General features: G+C 39.7%; 2 protein-coding genes and 1 non-coding gene across 4 annotated transcripts in view; 2 read left to right on the top strand and 1 right to left on the bottom strand.

The window, feature by feature from the left end:
• The window catches only part of smad9 (SMAD family member 9), a 937,424-nt gene that overhangs the window by 437,622 nt on the left and 480,530 nt on the right, over positions 1-19,272 (top strand). The gene's annotated exons all lie outside the window — the stretch shown is intronic.
• On the top strand, positions 1,741-15,164 carry fhdc3 (FH2 domain containing 3). The gene is made up of 11 exons (XM_037688302.1): positions 1,741-2,190; positions 2,501-2,562; positions 6,930-7,032; positions 7,693-7,778; positions 8,017-8,117; positions 11,912-11,982; positions 12,078-12,185; positions 12,995-13,065; positions 13,179-13,296; positions 13,400-13,564; positions 14,143-15,164. Exons 1-11 carry the CDS (start codon positions 1,741-1,743, stop codon positions 15,133-15,135), a joined length of 2,328 nt encoding a protein of 775 aa, XP_037544230.1. The 3' UTR covers positions 15,136-15,164.
• Positions 18,492-18,563, bottom strand: trnaw-cca. Its single transcript has one exon. It is a non-coding gene; the product is annotated as a tRNA-Trp (tRNA).

The raw sequence follows: 19,272 nt of genomic DNA, 5'->3' as shown, positions 1-19,272 counted from the left end.
ATAATTCTAAGTTTTGGGTTCTGTTAATTGGATTTGTGATTAAATGCATTAAAATAAACATATTTAAAAGGTAACCGATCATTGTAAAACTTGGTTTATGTACATAATGACTAATTGATGGATGTCTGGCCCCTGAGCAGTGGCTTTCAGAAACTATGGCCCCTTGAGCAATTAAGTTGAATAGCCCTGACTTATAACAAAAAAGTTGCAACATTTATATTTTGTTATTGACAGATTTTGTTGTTTGGATGTCTGAGAGAAGTTTTTTTGGTCAAAAACCTATAGTACACACAGGCAGCATGACCTTGTTTTAACTTTCTTTGAGTTTCGTCACAGTAATCATGGTTTTCATTAATTTATTTCATGTAGTTTTATTTTTGTGTGACAATATAAAAGGCCAGACTAAAATATATATATTTTTTAATTTGAGGATTTTGGTTCTTGATCACCCAACACCTTTTAACAGGTGTTTTAGCACGTCCTGCTGTTGATTGCTGGTACTGCGCATGCGCTGTCAGAAAGGCATTTTCCGGAAGGGAGCGCGTGCAGCCGCAGAGCAGTCTTGAATCTGATTGGTGGAGGGGCTACCTGCACCTGCGGCTGCTGTTTATGAGACATTCAGCATGTTGCTCTGCGCGAGCGCGACTGGCCGGACTGCAAGGCTTTGAAATCCCTCGTAAGTAATTTACAAAGAAAAACAATTTGATACAAATATGTAGTTTTGGTGAAAAGCCGCTAAATATTTCAGAGTAGACGGTTACATATGCCGCGAACTCGTTCCTCAGTTCTGTTATAATTGGACATCGCAAACTCAGCAGTATATGTGACAAACTTTAACAAGCTAACAATGAAACTTCAGATCATAAAAAAGTTAAAATTGGCTGTATGTATAGCAGCAAATTATGTTGAAACAAATGCAAATTGTTTATTGTTTCTGTTGCTATAAGGCCAAATTTCCCCCTTTTGTCTTTTAAGTTAAACAAAACTGTTATTGAAGAAATGCTTTATTTCTATTGAGCCTAAGCACACACTAAATGTGAAGTGTTCTTGTTTGACACAGAGACTAAAGTATTTTAGTTCAGCTTAAGGCGAGATATGAAAAATAAATGTTTGCATATGTTTTCGGTGTGATTATCATAATTGTGTTTTTCATTTTCACTTGACACACTGAATTTAAGTATGATTTTTTTTTACATTGTTTTTTATTGTTTTTGTTCTGCATTTATTTGATGTTTTTTATTGCACTGTCCTTGAGTGCCATGAAAGACGCCTTTTAATAAAATGTATTATTGTTTAAATAAAATCCCAATATTTAAATAAATATTTAAATATTTTATATTTTTATTGTATTTGAATATCCCAATATTTAAATAAAATGTATATTTCTATTTAAAATGTATATTTCTATTTAAAATGTATATTGTTATTTAAATAAAATGTTGTTGTTGTTGTTGTTGTTGTTGTTGTTGTTGTTGTTGTTGTTGTTGTTGTTGTTGTTGTTGTTATATTTAGGTTATTTTAGCAGTGAAGGAAAGCCTATATATTTAAGGTATTTTAAACACCTGGCAGTTTGTTGTTGTCACTCAAATCTCAGCCATGAATATTGATCATCTAATTCATGATCTAATTGATGATCTTATTGTTCGTCTTTTCTTGTCTAAATTATAGTTGTTCATGATTTTGCTTGTTTTCCTCAGATCTGAGTGGTGGGCAGCTGGAAGCTTTGAATTTGAGACGAAGATGGAGGGGTTACTGATTTTTAAATCAGCTTCTCTCAGCTGTTCACCTCAAGATTCTTCTTCCCCGTTGCCACTGGATGCTCGGGAAGAGTCTCGTCTCCAAGCATCTCCTTTGGCCCCTGCCATAGATGTTACAGCTGTGCCTCCACCTCCTCCTCCTCCTCCTCCACCTCCTCCTATGCCCCCTCAGCTTCCTCCCACTCCATTTGGTACCGGTGATGTCCAGAGACGATCCATGAAAAAGCTGAACTGGGACACCATTCCCAGCCATTCTGTGATGGGCAAGCTTAACGTGTGGACGTCCCAACGACCTCAGAGACAGCTGGTTCTGGATATTCAAGCTATGGAGGAGTTATTCAGTCACACTGACAAACGAGCATCAATACGCAGTTCAAGACTCATGGGCATGAGGAAGATTGATGGCATGGAGCTTAGTGCACAGGAGGCTCAGGTAACAAATAATGTTGGACGTTAAGCTTAATTACTAGTAAAAGGGTATGTGATTTTTATGAGCCTTTAAACGTACTGCAAAAATAGGAGAAGTAATAAACACACTGGTAGGAACTAATGTTTTTATAAGTTCCTTGCTAGACCTTTTATCAGTGAGGGACTAAATAAAAGTGAGCTATAAATTCTTAGCTTCCTCAGAAAATGCGGAGAATTTTCTGGACTGTCTCCTCATCCAAACGACAGCAGCGATGTGAAACATAAACTGATGACTCTTGGGGTTTTTTTTGTTGTTGTTTTTTTTTTGTCTTCAGGTCACAATTCTGGACTCAAAGAGAAGTATGAACATTGGTATCTTCCTGAGACATTTCAAAAGGTATGGCTGAATCAATATGGGAAAAAAAATCAATCAAATTTAAATATTATCTCTCGCACAATCAGTGTACAACATGATATACAATTTAAACTAAATCAAATGTAACACGAGTAAAATGATGCATCAGACACTTCCACTGTTGTTAATCTTAATCCAGCAGAAGGGTTATTATTTTAACCAAACACGTACAAATAAGTACCTCACTTTATTATTACTTAAATTGTGAAATAAAGGATTCTTGTTGAACAGTCTTGAAATAGGAAGATGTTCTCAGTAGGTTTGAAGCAAAATATTGGGTGTCTGGCACTTCGGTGTATCCTAAAGTTCAGTAGCAAATACAACACTTGCTGCTTAAATGTGTATTTGGGCCTGTCCTCTTTAATCCTGATAATGTAACATCCGGTCCAATGTTCACCAGTTGCTTTGAATATCAAATTCACTCTTATTGCTCATGAGCCCTAAAAGTACTGGGATCATGTTTGCATTATTATCTTGTTTAAAAAGAAATTGGACCAGCTGCTGTGGGGTAATGTTGTTATTTGAATGCAGTTTATTAAGTACTGGACATTGCACAAGTACATTAAAATAGTTTGACATGTTAATCTCTCAGTACATTTATATGTACCACCATTACTGTAGACAGACAAGTTTAAGTTACCACAATAACTGCAAACTAAATTTCAGGATTGTACATATAAACTAGAGAGTACAAGCCAGTTTATGTCTTGTGCTGTTCTCATTACCCAGTAAATAGTGAGGCTTGTGTCAGGAAGGGTATCCATCATCTGGCGAAAAACACTTTTGCCAAAACTAACATGCAAAATCATCCTTATGACACCATACCTGATCGGTCGAGGCATGAGACAACAAACGCTACTGGTGCTGTTGACAGGGTGCCAACGGAAATTGTGCTACTGCTAGTCAAAGATCACGAGGATGGAAATGTGTCAGAAGACAGAGGTAGAGAAGAAGTCAAAAATGTAGGACTGAGGGTGGTAACTATAAATGTGGGTACAATGACAGGCAAAGGTAGAGAGCTGGCTGACATGATGCAGAGAAGGAAGGTAGGTGTTTTATGTGTCCCAAGAGACCAAATGGAAGACGGCAAAACTTGCAGCATTGGGATAGGGGTTTAACCTGATTTTCCATGAAGTGGATAGGAGGAGAAATAAAGTAGTGATGGTCCTGAGGCAAGGAATGTAGTGGAGTTAAAAGGAGTATCGGATAGGGTGATGTGTCTGAAGGTAGAAGTAGAAAGTCTACTGTAGATGTTATCAGTAATTATGCTGCACATGCTGGATGTGATGTAGAGGAGAAAGAGAAAATTTGAAATAATCTAGATCAGGGGTGTCAAACTCCAGGCCTTGAGGGCCAGAGTCCTGCAACTTTTAGATGTGTCTCTGATGCCACACAGCTGAATCATATGACTGAATTAGCTTCTCAGTGCAGTCAAGTTCTCCAAGTCCTGCTGGAATGGAAAGCATGTGTGCAGCAGGTTAGGTTTGTTAATGATAGAAATTATAATGTTCTGACGAGTGTGATGGGTAGATGAAAAAAGTATTTTGAGGAGCTATTGAATGTAAGGAAAACAAGTGTAGAGGTCATAGAAGCTGTAGACCAGGAAGTGGAAAAGATTAGTGAGGAGGAAGTTTGGAAATCATTGAAGGGGAACAGAGTTGGACCTATTGACATACTAATGGAGGTATGGAAATGTTGAGGAGAGATGGCAGTGAGAATATTTACTCCAATATTTAATGGAATTTTTTGAGAGTGAGAAAATGTCTGTTGTTTGGATAAGTGTGCAAGTACCATTATAAAGAACAAGGGTGATGTAGCAACAACAGGGTAATTAAATTGATGAACCACATGAAGATCTGGGAGTGAGTTGTGGAAGCTAGACTTAGACGTGAGGTAACTATTGGTGAGCAGCAGTATGGTTTCATGCTAAGAGAACACCACAGATATCATCTTTGCTTTGAGGATGCTGATAGAGAAGTACAGAGAAGGTCAGAAAGAACTCCATTGTGTCTTTGTTGATTTAGAAAAAGCATATGACCAGGTGCCGAGGGAGAAGGTGTGGTATTGCATGAAGAAATCTGAAGTGGCAGTATGTTAGACTGGTACAGGACATGTATGAGGACAGCACGACAGTGGTTAGATGTGATATAGGCATGCAGATAGCTTCAAGGTGGTCATGGGATTGCATTAAGGATCAGCTCTGAGACCCTTTTTGTTTGCTCTGGTGATGGACAGAAAAACAGATGTGGTCAGGCAGGAATCCCTGCCAGAGGTTTGCAGATGATATTGCAATCTGTGGTGAGAACTGGTGGAAGAGAATTAGGAAAGGTTGAGGTGTGCACTTGAAAGAAGAGGAATGAAAGTCAGCCATAGTAAGACAGAGTACATGTGTGTGAATGAGAGGGAAGCCAGTGGAACAGTGAGGCTACAAGGAGCAGAGGTCACAAAGGTGCAGGACTTCAAGTACTTGGGGGAAACAGTCAAGGAAAATGGTGAATGTGTTAGAGTTGAAGACGAGAGTCCAGGCAGGATGGAGTGGATGGAAAAAGATTTCAGACATAATTTATAGAGGTGCACCAATAAATCGGCCCCGATTTCCTTAATTTTGGGAAATTGGAAATCAGCCGATACTTGCATGAGAAACCGATTTTACCGATATTAAGTTTTAACAACAATTGTCTGAACTTTTTTTATATTTCAGAGCACTCCCTCATGGCCAGTTAAAACAAGTTTGTATTGTTTCTAGGATATTGTTCAAGGGTATGTTTTTCAATAAAATAATATTGGAAAATTGAAGGTGCATTGTGACCTTATAACGCCAGTGTCGCTTATAAACCAATCGGTATCGGCCAAAATCAGAATCAGCAGGTCAAACTTTTTAGAAATCAGCGATCGTGATCGCCCAGAAAACTGCAATTGGTGCACCCCTAGTAATTTATGATAAAAGGACAGCAGCAAATGTCAAAGGAAAAGGTCACAAGACAGTGGTGAAACCATCTATGTTGTACGGTCTGGAGACAGTGGCATTGCAATAAAGGCAGGAGGAAGAACTGGAAGTGTCAGAAATGAACATGTTGAGGTTCTCCTTAGGAGTAACAAGGATGGATAAGATTAGGAATGAGATCATCAAAGGTACAGCACAGGTTGAACAACTGGGAGATGAAATTGGAGACCAGACTAAGATGGTTTGGACATGTCCAGAGGAGGGACAGTGGGTATATTGGTAGAAGGATGTTGGCAATGCAGCTGCCAGGAAAAAGACGGAGTAAGACTAAGGGTGCATTCACACCAGCCCTGTTTAGTCTGCTTTAATTGAACTCTAGCTCATTTTCCTAGAAAGTCCGGTTCGTTTAGGGAGGTGTGAACGCGCCATCGAACTCTTGTCACGGAAAAAAAAGGTTGAACTCTGGCCCGGGCTAAAACCTAGGTCTCCGTCCGGTAGAAGCGAACTCCAGCGCGGTTCAAGTGCAGTGTGAATGTAAACAGACCAGACCCCGCACCACAGGACAAACAAACACGCATTTCTCTGACCGTCCGTTTCTTCTGTCCTCACGTTAACTACTCCATCTTTATCCCCTTTAGGTCGTTTTCACACCAGATAGTCCGGTAGACTCGGTTCGGGACCAATATTCATGACCTTTTGTTTACGTTTGAGCTGGTGCATTTGCATTCACACTGCACTGTGCAGTCGAGTCAACCTGTTGAACCAACCTGTTCCCCCGCTCGCCTGTGGGGGCGCTGCACCAAGAACTACTGAAAGAAACGACACAAAAACCTCTGAAGACACTTCTTATTATTTTGTAAATAAAAACAAAAACGAAGTGGCATCAAGTTTTAGCAGTTTTAGGAGTTATATTTTGTCATTTTTCAAAAATGGACTTAGCATGAGCAGAAGATGAGACAGAAGACCATGGAGAATATTGTTTTTCCACACAAAGCAGCTGACAGCTCCATATAAGATGGAGTAAGAATGAGGATGACTTGTGGCAACCCTTGAAGAGGGAACAGCCGAAAGAAGACCTGTATCAAAACCACTTATGTTCCTCAATGAGCAAAAGATCACTTACTGTATAAATTTACAGAATAAAATCAAATTTTCAACTTTTTATGCTCCAAAATTGTCTTTAAGAGCTTGAATGTTGTCATTCAAATCAGTCAAATCTTTTGACATTATTACACTGCAGGCATTTTCAACCAAAATAGAACTTAAAGTAAATACTTCCTTAAAACACCCAGTGATTTGGTTAATGCGATATCCATTGTTTGTTAAATAATGTACATTATGACATCAATTACAGTAGCACAAGCATCTACCCTTATGCATTTTGGTCTTTTGTCTACTTTTACAGGCCTGTGACACAAATAATAGAGGACATTCATCAAGTAAACTGGCTCCAGTTTGGACCAGGAAAACTAAAAGAGCTTTGTAAACTGCTGCCAGAGGAGAGTGAGGTAACATTTGCACAGTTCTTCTCACAGTCAACTGTTAATATAAAATAGAGCTAATTATCATTTCAGACATGTTGGAAATATAACTAAAAGACTGGCTATATTGACATTACACAAAGATCCCACAGATTTATCGGCAAATATCTGACAAAGTTACACCAGATTTCCTAATTTCTATATGAACCTAACAGCAAATTAAATAAGGCAGGAACACATTTGTCTACTGGAGAAGATCTGAATGCTACACAAAGCATTTTGTAGTTTATAATTCTTTGCTGCAAATAATGTACTTTTAGCTAAAACTAGTGGGGAGCAATCATGACTACCGATACAAAGCAGTGAACCTGTGAAACAAAGCATTGTGCTTTAATTGTTTAACAATAGATGCATTTTAATAAGTGCTCAAACCTGAAAGAATTCTGTAGAACTTATATTTCCATGAATAATGCTGTTCTTGGGTCATTTCAACTACGTATGTTGGCTTATAACCAGAAAATCAGGGTGCAAATGTTGTTTTTGGTGAAACACTCCTATTATTTTGACATGACTACCAAGTAAAGCTTTAGGGACACTAGTTTTCCGTTTTCTCCAATTCAGTCATGTTATATTTGCACAAGAGATAACACAAATCTGCAGTTTAAGTTGTGGTTTTTTCATCTTTAGCTGAAGCAGCTTCTGTCGTTCAGTGGCAATCTCTTTGTATTACCTGAGGCCGAGCAGTTTATGGTGAAACTCGTCAAAGTGCCAGGGTGAGTTTCCAATATGTTTTTTTTATGCAGCGTTAGGTTGTCATTTAATGTAAAATACTTCAAGTTATAAAGTAAAAAGCTGTTCAAGAAGGCAATAAGTTAGTTTTTATAATTATTTTTAGATGTGTCCTCAAAAGGCAATGCTCTTAAAACAATTTCCTCAGAATTCTTAGGTTTCCAGCGTTTAATGAAGTTGGTGCAGTATTAAAAATTTATTTTTTGTCCTACCCTTTTGTAGCTATGAGGAACGACTGAAAACCATGGTGCTGAGGGAGGAATTCTTGCCTCTTATGGAGGAAGTGAAGAATGCCATTACTGTCATGACCAACGCTGCTAATGGTAACATTTCAGTCCCACCCATCCAGCTATTTACATGTCCAGTCTGTTCACTTTTACCCTGCAGATGTCACTAAAGGGAGTATTCAGATCTTTTAAAGTGGGCTTCTGTAAAAGATTATGAACAACTAATATCTTTTAAAGAATGCATTTTGATAATGTATATTTGAAGAAAGGGTTTAATTCTGACTGGGTTGACAAGCTTACACCTAATTAGAACCGAGTTAAGATCAAAATGAATTGCTGCTGCCTAAAAACAACTCCAGTCTTAAAAAAAAAAAAATCATAGTTGTTTGTGCAATGGCTATTTTCTAAACCTTTATATCACTGTCCACTTGGCATTACAGTAGTTCCTCGTTTATCGTGGGGAATCCGTACCCTGAAGCCCCGCGATAAGTGAAAAACCGTTAAGTAGGAATAGTAGTACAAGTCCGCTCTGCATGAAGATCAGCTGCAAGAAGAAGCTTCTCCCACAGCTGTGGGCTGCACACAGGTGCTAAATCATTTAAAATTTAAAAAATCCATATTTCATAACTTTTATGGACAGAATTTCTTGGTGCAGCCAGCGGGTGGGGGGTTTCCGGTTCGGTGGCCTCAGGATTCCTTCTCTGCTCTTTGCAGATGATGTGGTCCTGTTGGTATCATCGTGCCGTGATCTTCATCTATCACTGGAGCAGTTTGCAGCAGTGTGAAGCGGCTGGGATGAAAATCAGCACCTCCAAATCTGAGCCCATGGTCCTCAACCAGAAAAGGGTGGATTGCTCTCTCCAGGTCGAGGGTGAGGTTCTGCCTCAAGTGGAGGAGTTCAAGTATCGCAGGGTTTTTTCGTGAGTGAGGGAAGAATGGAGCGTGAGATTGACAGACGGATTGGTGCAGCATCTGCAGTATTGCGGACTCTGTACTGGTCTGTTGTGGTGAAGAGAGAGCTGAGCTGTAAGCAAAGCTCTCTATTTACAGGTTGGTCTTCGTTCCTGCCCTCACCTATGGTCATGAGCTCTGGGTAGTGACCGAAAGAATGAAATTGTGAATACAGGTGGTTGAAATGAGTTTCCTCCACAGGGTAGCTGGACTCTCCCTTAGATATAGTTTGAGAAGTTCAGTTATCCAGGAGAGACTAAGATTAGAACTGCTGCTCCTCCACATCGAGAGGAGCCAGTTGAAGTGGTCCGGGCGTCTGGTAAGGATGCCCCCTTTGGGCATGCTCGACTGGGAGGAAACCCCGGGGAAGACGCAGGACGCGCTAGAGAGACTATGTCTCTGTTGGCCTGGGAACACCTTGGAATCCGTCCAGAAGAGCTGGAAGAGGTGGCTGTAGAAAGAGATGTCTGGACCTCCCTGCTCAAGCTGCTGCCCCCGCGACCCAACTTCGGAATAAGCGGAAGATGATGGATGGATGGATGGATGGATGGATTGTTAAAATATCCATGCTGATCGTGTGGCTCATCCATCAATCAGTCATTGTGTGTCATGTCTAATCTTACTTTGAAAAACTGCGATAGACCGAGTCTGCAAAAAATGAACCGCAAAGTAGTGAGGGACTACTGTATACAGTCTATTCTTCTTTGAAATCAATTATTTATAAGCGTAAATAGCAATATCTAGTTGTAGCATTTCACCCTAGGGAACCTCTGTTAAGAATATCTATCATTTTATTTTTGCCAAAGTAACCTTGTAATCTGAAGTACCGTAGATGGAAGTGTGAAGTCTATTAAGCACTATTCACATGAACTGCTATGCAATTTCTGAGATGAGTTGTTACAGTGCCTTGCGAAAGTATTCGGCCCCCTTGAACTTTTCAACCTTTTGCCACATTTCAGGCTTCAAACATAAAGATATAACATTTTAATTTTTTGTGAAGAATCAACAACAAGTGGGACACAATCGTGAAGTGGAATGAAATTGATTGGATGTGTCAAAACTTTTTTAACAAATAAAAAACTGAAAAGTGGGGCGTGCAATATTATTCGCCTCCTTGCGTTAATACTTTGTTGCGCCGCCTTTTGCTGCAGTTCCAGCTGCAAGTCTCTTGGTTTGTCTCTATCAGTTTTACACATGGAGACACTGAAATTCTTGCCCATTCTTCTTTGCAAAACAGCTCGAGCTCAGTGAGGTTGGATGGAGAGCGTTTGTGAACAGCAGTCTTCAGCTCTTTCCACGGATTCTTGATTGGATTCAGGTCTGGACTTTGACTTGGCCATTCCAACACCTGGATACGTTTATTTGTGAACCATTCCCAAACATCCGACAACATCAAAAAAATTGTGGGTGGGGTAGGTGAAACACCCACACTTGCCCCCACCCTCATTCGCCCCACTCTGGGCCCATGAGCAAGGCCCTTAACCCCCACCATGTGCTCCCTAAACAGGTCTCTCTTGAAAATGAGTTCTCGTGGCTCAATGAGACTACCTGGATAAATAAAGGCTAAATGAAAAAAAAAAAAAAAAATTCCATTGTAGATGTGGCTTTATGTTTTGGATCATTGTCTTGTTGGAAGATAAATCTCCATCCCAGTCTCAGGTCTCTTGCAGACTCAAACAGGTTTTCTTCCAGAATGGTCCTGTATTTGGCCCCATCCATCTTCCCATCAATTCTGACCATCTTCCCTGTCCCTGCTGAAGAAAAGCAGGCCCAAACCATGATGCTGCCACCACCATGTTTGACAGTGGGGATGGTGTGTTCAGGGTGATGAGCTGTGTTGCTTTTACACCAAACATATCGTTTTGCGTTGTGGCCAAACAGTTGGATTTTGGTTTCATCTGACCAGAGCACCTTCTTCCACATGTTTGGTGTGTCTCCCAGGTGCTTGTGTCAAACTTTAAACAACTTTTTATGGATATCTTTGAGAAATGTCTTTCTTCTTGCCACTCTTCCATAAAGGCCAGATTTGTGCAGTGTACGACTGATTGTTGTCCTATGGTCAGACTCTCCCACCTCAGCTGTAGATCTCTGGAGTTCATCCAGAGTGATCATGGGCCTCTTGGCTGCATCTCTGATCAGTCTTCTCCTTGTTCCAGATGAAAGTTTAGAGGGACGGCCGGGTCTTGGTAGATTTGAAGTGGTCTGATACTCCTTCCATTTCAATATGATTGCTTGCACAGTGCTCCTTGGGATGTTTAAAGCTTGGGAATTTTTTTTGTATCCAAATCCAGCTTTAAACTTCTCCACAACAGTATCTCGGACCTGCCTGGTGTGTTCCTTGGTCTTCATGATGCTCACTGCGCTTTGAACAGAACCCTGAGACTATCACAGAGCAGGTGCATTTATACGGAGACTTGATTACACACACAGGTGGATTCTATTTATCATGATCAGTCATTTGGGACAACAATGGATCATTCATAGATCCTCAATGAACTTCTGGAGTGAGTTTGCTGCACTGAAAGTAAAGGGGACGAATAATATTGCACACCCCACTTTTCAGTTTTTTATTTGTTAAAAAAATTTGATGCATCCAATAAATTTCATTCCACTTCACGATTGTGTCCCACTTGTTGTTGATTCTTCACAAAAAATTAAAATTTTATATATTTTATGTTTGAAGCCTGAAATGTGTCAAAGGGTTGAAAAGTTCAAGGGGGCAGAATACTTTTGCAAGGCACTGTATAAGACAGAAGAAACACACTTTGGTCTGGGCCACACAAACTCACTGGAAGGTCCTTAATACAGTCAGAATTAAAATATTATTCTCCAAACTGAGGTTGTTCAACAAGTAAAGATTATTGACGACTTTCCCAAAGAACCTCAGTTTAAAAGATCTGATCTCCATTCTTCCTCTTTTCTTTCTTTTCTCTCTTTAGAACTACTGGACTGCGATGACCTTCATTCAGTGATCCGACTGGTCCTAAAAGCTGGGAATTATATGAATGCTGTTGGTATTTATTTCCTATTTCTGTTAGTCTTTGTGCTTTTAACTCTACCACTGTTAACCAGATGACTACATTTGTCAAATGATTCACTCCTCAGGGTGGTTACACTGCCAATGCAATTGGCTTTAGGATGACGTCTCTTCTCAAGCTGGCAGACACCAAAGCCAACAAGCCTGGCATGAACCTCATGCACTACGTTGCCAAAGTGAGGTGCACTGCAGAGATGGACAACATTTTGTGAAAGCAAACTGCTGTGTCCTTACATTTTCTTTAAAAATGTTAATTATGAAACGGGAAGATCCTGTTGTTTTGTCGTCTTCTGAATATTCTTTGCAGTCTACTTCTGCATACTTTGTGCAATTGTAGCCATTCATGTAGCAAACCTTAAGCTCATTTAGAGCGCTATGATTTGCACATTTTATACTACTCATAATGTTTAACAGCATCACATAATCTCCAATTCCTTCAACAACCTTCTCTTTGAAATTTACTTCAGCATCATTGCTCTGTTTTTGTTTTTAACCACTTTTAACCTTTAGCATTAAGGATTTTGTGGGGGAAGAAGTTTTAGCTTTTATTTAGCCTTTTGATACTTTTAGCTTGCCTTATTGCCACTTTTAGTATTTTGTTAACTGAAAGTGGCTAGCAAGAAGCAGCATGATGTTTAGCTAACTAATCCTTTGCTGTTTTTTCTTAATGACTTGCAACTTTTGGATTTTAGCTAACAGTTTGCAGCATTTAGCTTTGTTTAGCTCATTTTAGCTTTTAGCTTGTTTTGTTTTGGCTTTTAGCTAATGCTTAGCCATTTTTTAGCTTTAACAATTCAGTGTTAGCTCCTTCAGCAAATATCAGCAGTCATTTAGTACACAACATTCCACTGCATTTTTGCAACAAAAAAAAAAATTCTATAGTTAAAACCTTTTTTTAAAATTCCCCCACAGTTATGATGTTCTATTTGTTAGTTTTCTGATTTATTCATCACCTCTTTATCTGTTGCTCACCTTTTTGCCACAGCAAGCAGAAGAAGTCGACACGGAGTTGCTGATGTTTCCCAACAAGCTCCATCACATTGGGAAGGCATCAAGGTGCTCACATTCTTAAACATGGTTTGCTTAAACACTTAAAATGTTGATATACAAGTCTGAAAAATAACTTTAGAAGAAAAGTTGGATTCACAGTTATCTCTACATCGCCACAGAATCTGTAAAGATGATATAATCGCAGACTTTGAGCAGGAAGTTCAGAAGATTAAAGAAGTGAAGTTGTTCAGCAGCATACAGACTGGCCTCTTTCAACAAATGGAACAGTTTCTTAAGGTGAACATGTCCTCATGTTTATACTCATTAAATGTTCTAAAGTGCCTAATACTCATGTCGATAACTTTCTGTTGTGCAATCCTCTTGCGTTTCCTTGTGTCAGAGGGCTGAGGCTAAGCTTGCACATGTGGAGACATCTCTTCAGAAGCTAAATGATCTGAGCTGTGCTGTTGCCGAGTACTTCTGTGAAGATCCAGCTACCTTTAAACTGGAGGAGTGCTGCTCCATCTTTCACTCTTTTTGTAAGAGGTTTGACACAGCTGTACAGGTAAAGTTTCAACAACGGTACAGTAGTCCCTCGCTACTTCGCGGTTTGTTTATCGCAGATTCGCTCTATCGCGGTTTTTCAAAATAAGATTGGACATGACGCACAATTGGCTGATTGATAGATGAGCCGCACAATCGGCAGGGAATTTTTATTTAAAATAAATTGTTTAAAATTATTTATCACCTGCTGCACATTTGTGCAGCCCACACATTAGGATAAACTTCCTGCTGCAGCTGATCAGCTGTTCACCATGCAGTGGAGAAGTGGGTGTGGCCAAGAGCGCTTGCAGGTAACAAAGAGCAGATGAGGAAGGGAGGTGAAATCATGACATTCTGTGCTCTTTTAGAGCGTTTAGAGTTTTGCAATATTCTAAACAATGTTTCCAGAGTCTGGGAAGTGTTGAAAACGCCATTCCTACATCGTGGTTATTCACATATCGCGGGTCTTCAGGGTACGGATCCCCGCGATAAACGAGGGACTACTGCATATCTTTTTCATTTCTCAAAATTTAAATGTGTGTTTTGTGTTGTGGAATGTTGCAATAAAACTTAATACATTGTCTCTTTACATTGCTGCAGGAGAACAGAGAGCGAGAGGCAGCTGAACAAAATAAAATACGGAAAGAGAGCATGCGTATGACAGCCAAACGCCGCTCCACAGCATCGTCGTCAGGTCCTGAGCCAAGCGATGACCCCTCGTGCCTGGAGTCAGCCCTGCACAGCCTCCTCTCCAAAGCCCCTCCTGATGGTTTAGTCAGAAGTAAGAAAAACAAACAACGGTCAGTTGAAGGATCACTTTCTGTAGGTGATTCTCAAAAAGCAGTAGCAACAACCCCCTGTAAAGGTCAAGGGAGTCCTGAGAAGAAACATCCAAAGCTACCGAAAGAAGACGTTCAAAAGGAGAAACTAGAAAACAAAGAAGTTGAGAAAATGCGTGAGATAACTTGGAAGGTGCTTCAATACCAAAATGCCAAAGACTTCTGTGATGGTGACAGTGCTTCAAGCAGTCCTTGTTATTCTGACACAGAACAAGTCAATTCTTGCACACCTAAAAGTAGAGATTACTTCTTTTCCAGTGATGGGAGTGTTGGTTCCCCGTGGACTATCCTCAGCCCAGTCCCTTGCTCCCGAAAAAACAGGCAACCTCGTTCATGCAGAACTTCATCAACATCTAGTGATGATGTTGATGACGGAGTCTGGGAGACTGACGAGAAAAGTTCCCTACTTAACGCCTGCAGTAAAGAAAATCTGATATGTCCATCAGGAGGATCTGCGTCTCTTCCCGAGTGTCTTCGTCAGAGAGCGTTGTCGCAGCGTCCTCTCCTCAGGTCTGCTTCTGTGGATGAATCCTCACAATCTTCTGCAACTAGCTTTCGACTGGGGCACTTGTTCCAGAGGAGCGAGTTTCAAAGGTCCAACTCCTCTGGCTCAAGGATGGAGGCTATTAAAGGAGAAGGAGCACACAGCAAAGCAGCGAGCCTTGCAGAGGGCAGGTTTATATCCTTCTTCAAACGCATCGGAGGCAGAAGTAAGCTGGGTGATGTAGAGGAGCAAAACTTTAGAAATACTTGACTAAACATTTTAGAGACAGAGGCCAAGGTTTGCCCACATTTTTGTGTGTTTTTAAATAGCTAAAATTAGACATTTTTTGTGTTTGTATTTTTTAAGTCCTCTATTTTTACCCTTGAGTGGAAAAGAGGCAATTGTGGACTTGCTTTGTACCCTTGGGATATATAGATGGTTAAATTACATGCAAAAATCCATACAGCTGTCTTTTTTTATACAATAAATGGAGATATTCTACCTATTTTAATAAAACTGTTTTTGTGATTTTGGTCACATGTAACTTTTAAGTGTCAATCATCACTTTTCAGATTGTAAAGTCTCCCTGTCATGAAATCCTTGAACCTCTGCCAGGAGCTCATGTCTCCTTATACCTGCTCACATTCCACTTCTTGCTTTTCACTTCATCTATTATTTATTATTTCTGAAAGCTCAACAAGAGAAGTCATGTCCAAGACTTGGAACATTTTAAACTTTTTGACATCTGTAGGTCAACCAAATTGAAAATCAAGTTCAGAATTGAATTCAAAATCTTACTTCTAACCTACAAAGCCCTCAACAACCTAGCTCCAGCTTATATTAGAGATCTTATTGTTCCATATTTTCCTAACGGAGCACTTTGCTCTCCAAACTGCAGGCTTACTTGCCGTTCCTATAGTTTCCAAAAGCAGAACGGGAGGAAGATATTTCAGTTATCAGGCTCCTCTTGTGGAACCAACTTCCAGTTTCTGTCTGTAAGACTGACACATTGTCCAGTTTTAAGACTGGGCTGAAGACTTTCCTTTTTGATAAATCCTATAGTTAGGGTTGGCTTCTTATGTTGCTATAGCCTTAGGGTGCATTCACACCAGCCCTGTTGAGTCCGCTTTAATCGAACTCTAGCTCGTTTTCCTAGAAAGTCCGGTTCGTTTGGGGAAGTGTGAACGCGCCATCGAACTCTTGTCACGGAACAAAAAGGCGAACTCTGGCCCGGGCTAAAACCTAGGTCTCGGTCCGGTAGAAGCGAACTCCAGCATGGTTCAAGTGCAGTGTGAATGTAAACAGACCGAGCCCCGCTCCGCAGGACAAACAAACACCATTTCTCTGACCTTATATGGAGCCGTCAGCTGCCTTGTGTGAAAAACAATATTCTCCATGGTCTTCTGTCTCATCTTCTGCTCATGCTAAGTCCATTTTTGAAAAATGACAAAATATAACTCCTAAAACTGCTAAAACTTGACGCCACTTCGTTTTTATTTTTATTTACAGAAGAAGAAGAAGTGTCTTCAGAGGTTTTTGTGTCGTTTCTTTCAGTAGTTCTTGGTGCAGCGCCCCCACAGGTGAGCGGGGGAATAGGTTGGTTCAACAGGTTGACTCGACTGCACAGTGCAGTGTGAATGCAAACGCACCAGCTCAAATGTAAACAAAAGGTCATGAATATTGGCACCGAACCGAGTCTACCGGACTATCTGGTGTGAAAACGACCTTAGACTACTAGATGACAAATTGACCTAATTTCTTAATGAGTTATTACAATTGAATAGTTTTCATTTGATATTATTTCTCTTATCATGTGGTTCTTGACCTGCCATTGTGCATCTGGTCCAAACCTAACTGGTCGAAGCAGAAGGCCGCTTGTCCTGAGCCTCGTTCTGCTAAAGGTTTCTTCCTCATGAGAGTTTTTCCTTTCCACTGTTGCCTTTAAGCTTGCTCAAGATTAAGAGTCTGTGATGAAGTTGAACTCAAAGCAGTCTGCTCCTCAGATAACTAATGTTAACTTACTTTTACATATGAATATTTCTGTTCAGTGCGTTGAGATGACTTCTGTTGTGACTTGGCACTATGTACTGTAAATAAACTGAAATGAATTGAACCAGAAAGCAAGTGTATTTGACATGTAGACTCAGATTTGCATATTAAAACACAACACCTGTGTTGTCACAAGTGGCTCAACTGTCTAGTAGGAATACAACTCTGTTACTTTGGTAACTTATTCTGTTTGCAGCCATTTAATTCAAGCTCTTGCAGTGCAATGAAACTTGAACAAGCAGCTTAATGTTGGCTGCTTTCTGGCTGTCCAGTTGTCCTCCCACATCCATCCCACCCAGTGGAAAATGCTTAGTAGGGGCATTTGCAGTTGGCTGGCATTTTAATTTAGTGAATAGAGAGAGAGAAAAAAAAGTTTTTGCAAAGATTTTGGCAGCGTTTTAGACGTGAACTCCATCTGTAAACATGAAAGCTCTTTAATATTGGAGGGGAGAACAAAAAATAAGCTTGAAGCGCAGCATTGTACCCAGAGATCCCAGCAGCAAAGCTTTACGTCACCACCAACCGACCTGTTCAATGTAAAATGAGACCTCCAGAGTACAATCAGTCCATTGTCAAAGAAAACTAAGAGCAGTGCAGGACAGTCTTGTGAGTCCGCTCCAGGACTGGAGGTGACTCACTGTCTCGGCCAAGTTTCACTTCTCGCAGAGCCCCAGTGATGAATTGTGCATTCAGAACTGGATGTTCAGTGAAAGATGAGAGTCAGGCGTGCACTGAGAGGAGGAGGAGGTTTGCAACTTATATTGTACTGAGGCACTTGAGCTGAAAGAAGCATGTGAAAGGAGAGAAGGACAAGTAAAACTGAAAACACTAAACGGGACAATCAAAGATGAAGTGAGCGGCTGAAAGAGAAGTGGAGGCTGGAAAACTTTCTTATTTTACACAAGGGTTTGCAGCTTGAGCAACAGGTACTGGTAAGGTGAAGAATGTTTAATATTATTGCTATCAAAATATATTGTCAATCTTTCAAAATAATATTTTGTTAAAGGTTATAGAATTAAATAAGCTATGGTTACATCACAGAAGTGTTATTCAATCTATGATGGTTTAAGTGGACATTAAACAAGATCAGTGATGTAATTAGATTTTTTGTTTGTTTGTTTTGTTAAAATGGAGGAGCAGAAACATGTTGCAATTTGTTTAAAAAAAAAACAAAAAAACTTCTGTCTGAAGGAGAAGTAAAGATTTGACTTTAGCCTCCTGCATTACTGATTACATTCCAGACAGACATTTTGTAAAACAAGAAAAAGAAATTATAGTAAAATATGAATTACAATTTTTCTCTTTTTTTACAGTATGGCTTTTACAATAAAAAAACAACTGTAGCAACAAAACAAAACAAAAAAAATAGTCTAAATGAATATAAAGCATTTTATAGGGCAACATAATAAATGTTAATAATAAAAAAGCAGCTCAGATGGTAGGGTGAAATAATGGCTTTATTTCGTCACTTTATTTGAAATAACATAGATGTGTTGTGATAATTGTCGTTTATAAGCAGTATATAAAACCCAGACTGAAGTTAAAGAACATTAATTCATTGTTGAAAGAAAATGAACTGACCCCGACGTGATTTGAACACGCAACCTTCTGATCTGGAGTCAGACGCGCTACCGTTGCGCCACGAGGTCCTGCCGGCTGCTGCTCACATCACTGCGCTATCTGACTGACAACTCACAGTCAGACGGGATTAAATACTAAATATAATAAAATGGTTCTAGTAATTCGCTAAAACCACAGAATTATTATTTAATTCTTTTTTTTTTTAATCTGGTGATGATCCCCATAGCTGCCACCTGAATGCATCTTCTAGGAGAAAAACGATGTTTAGTAAAACAAACAAATAAATTAAATAATTAAAACATTTTTTTGAACGAAAAGGTGAGTTCAGGGTTTGTATCACAATATCTTTTTTCATTAATTTCTTATTCCGTCCTGGTTAATCAAATGATGTTTGATTAACTCGACAGTAAAAAGACACTAGACGGCGCCATTCATCCGAACCAGCATCATAGCTGCCATGCACTTAAAAACATGTAGTTTTTAAAACAGCTGGTCAAACTTAGATGTTTAAATTAGCTTCTTTTTAAAAAAAAATATTCCCTCTGTTTGTTTTCAGGGAAAGAAGAGAAGTAAAAGAACATTTTCTTTTTTTGGTGGCCATCCTGTGCTGAGGACAATGGAAGGGTGAGAGGACACAGAGTTGAAACTGAATGTTTTTTGTATGTTTATTCAGTTTGACATGAACATGAGATTAACAAGATAAAGTAGAGTGCTGACCCTGTCTCTGTTATCTATCTATCTATCTATCTATCTATCTATCTATCTATCTATCTATCT

The sequence above is a fragment of the Nematolebias whitei genome, chromosome 14, assembly GCF_014905685.2.
Source record: "Nematolebias whitei isolate Nwh7 chromosome 14, NemWhi1, whole genome shotgun sequence".
Taxonomy (NCBI): domain Eukaryota; kingdom Metazoa; phylum Chordata; class Actinopteri; order Cyprinodontiformes; family Rivulidae; genus Nematolebias; species Nematolebias whitei.
The sequence above is the reverse complement of the archived record's forward strand: the minus strand, read 5'-3'. Positions and strand labels throughout refer to the sequence as shown.

What these genes read in the sequence shown, in the direction of transcription:
- fhdc3 (XM_037688302.1), top strand. Translation starts at nt 1,741, where the DNA reads ATGGAGGGGTTACTGATTTTTAAATCAGCTTCTCTCAGCTGTTCACCT. An exon ending in TTAGTGCACAGGAGGCTCAG is followed by an intron (nt 2,191 to 2,500) that starts GTAACAAATAAT and finishes TTTTGTCTTCAG; the next exon opens with GTCACAATTCTGGACTCAAA. An exon ending in TTCCTGAGACATTTCAAAAG is followed by an intron (nt 2,563 to 6,929) that starts GTATGGCTGAAT and finishes CTACTTTTACAG; the next exon opens with GCCTGTGACACAAATAATAG.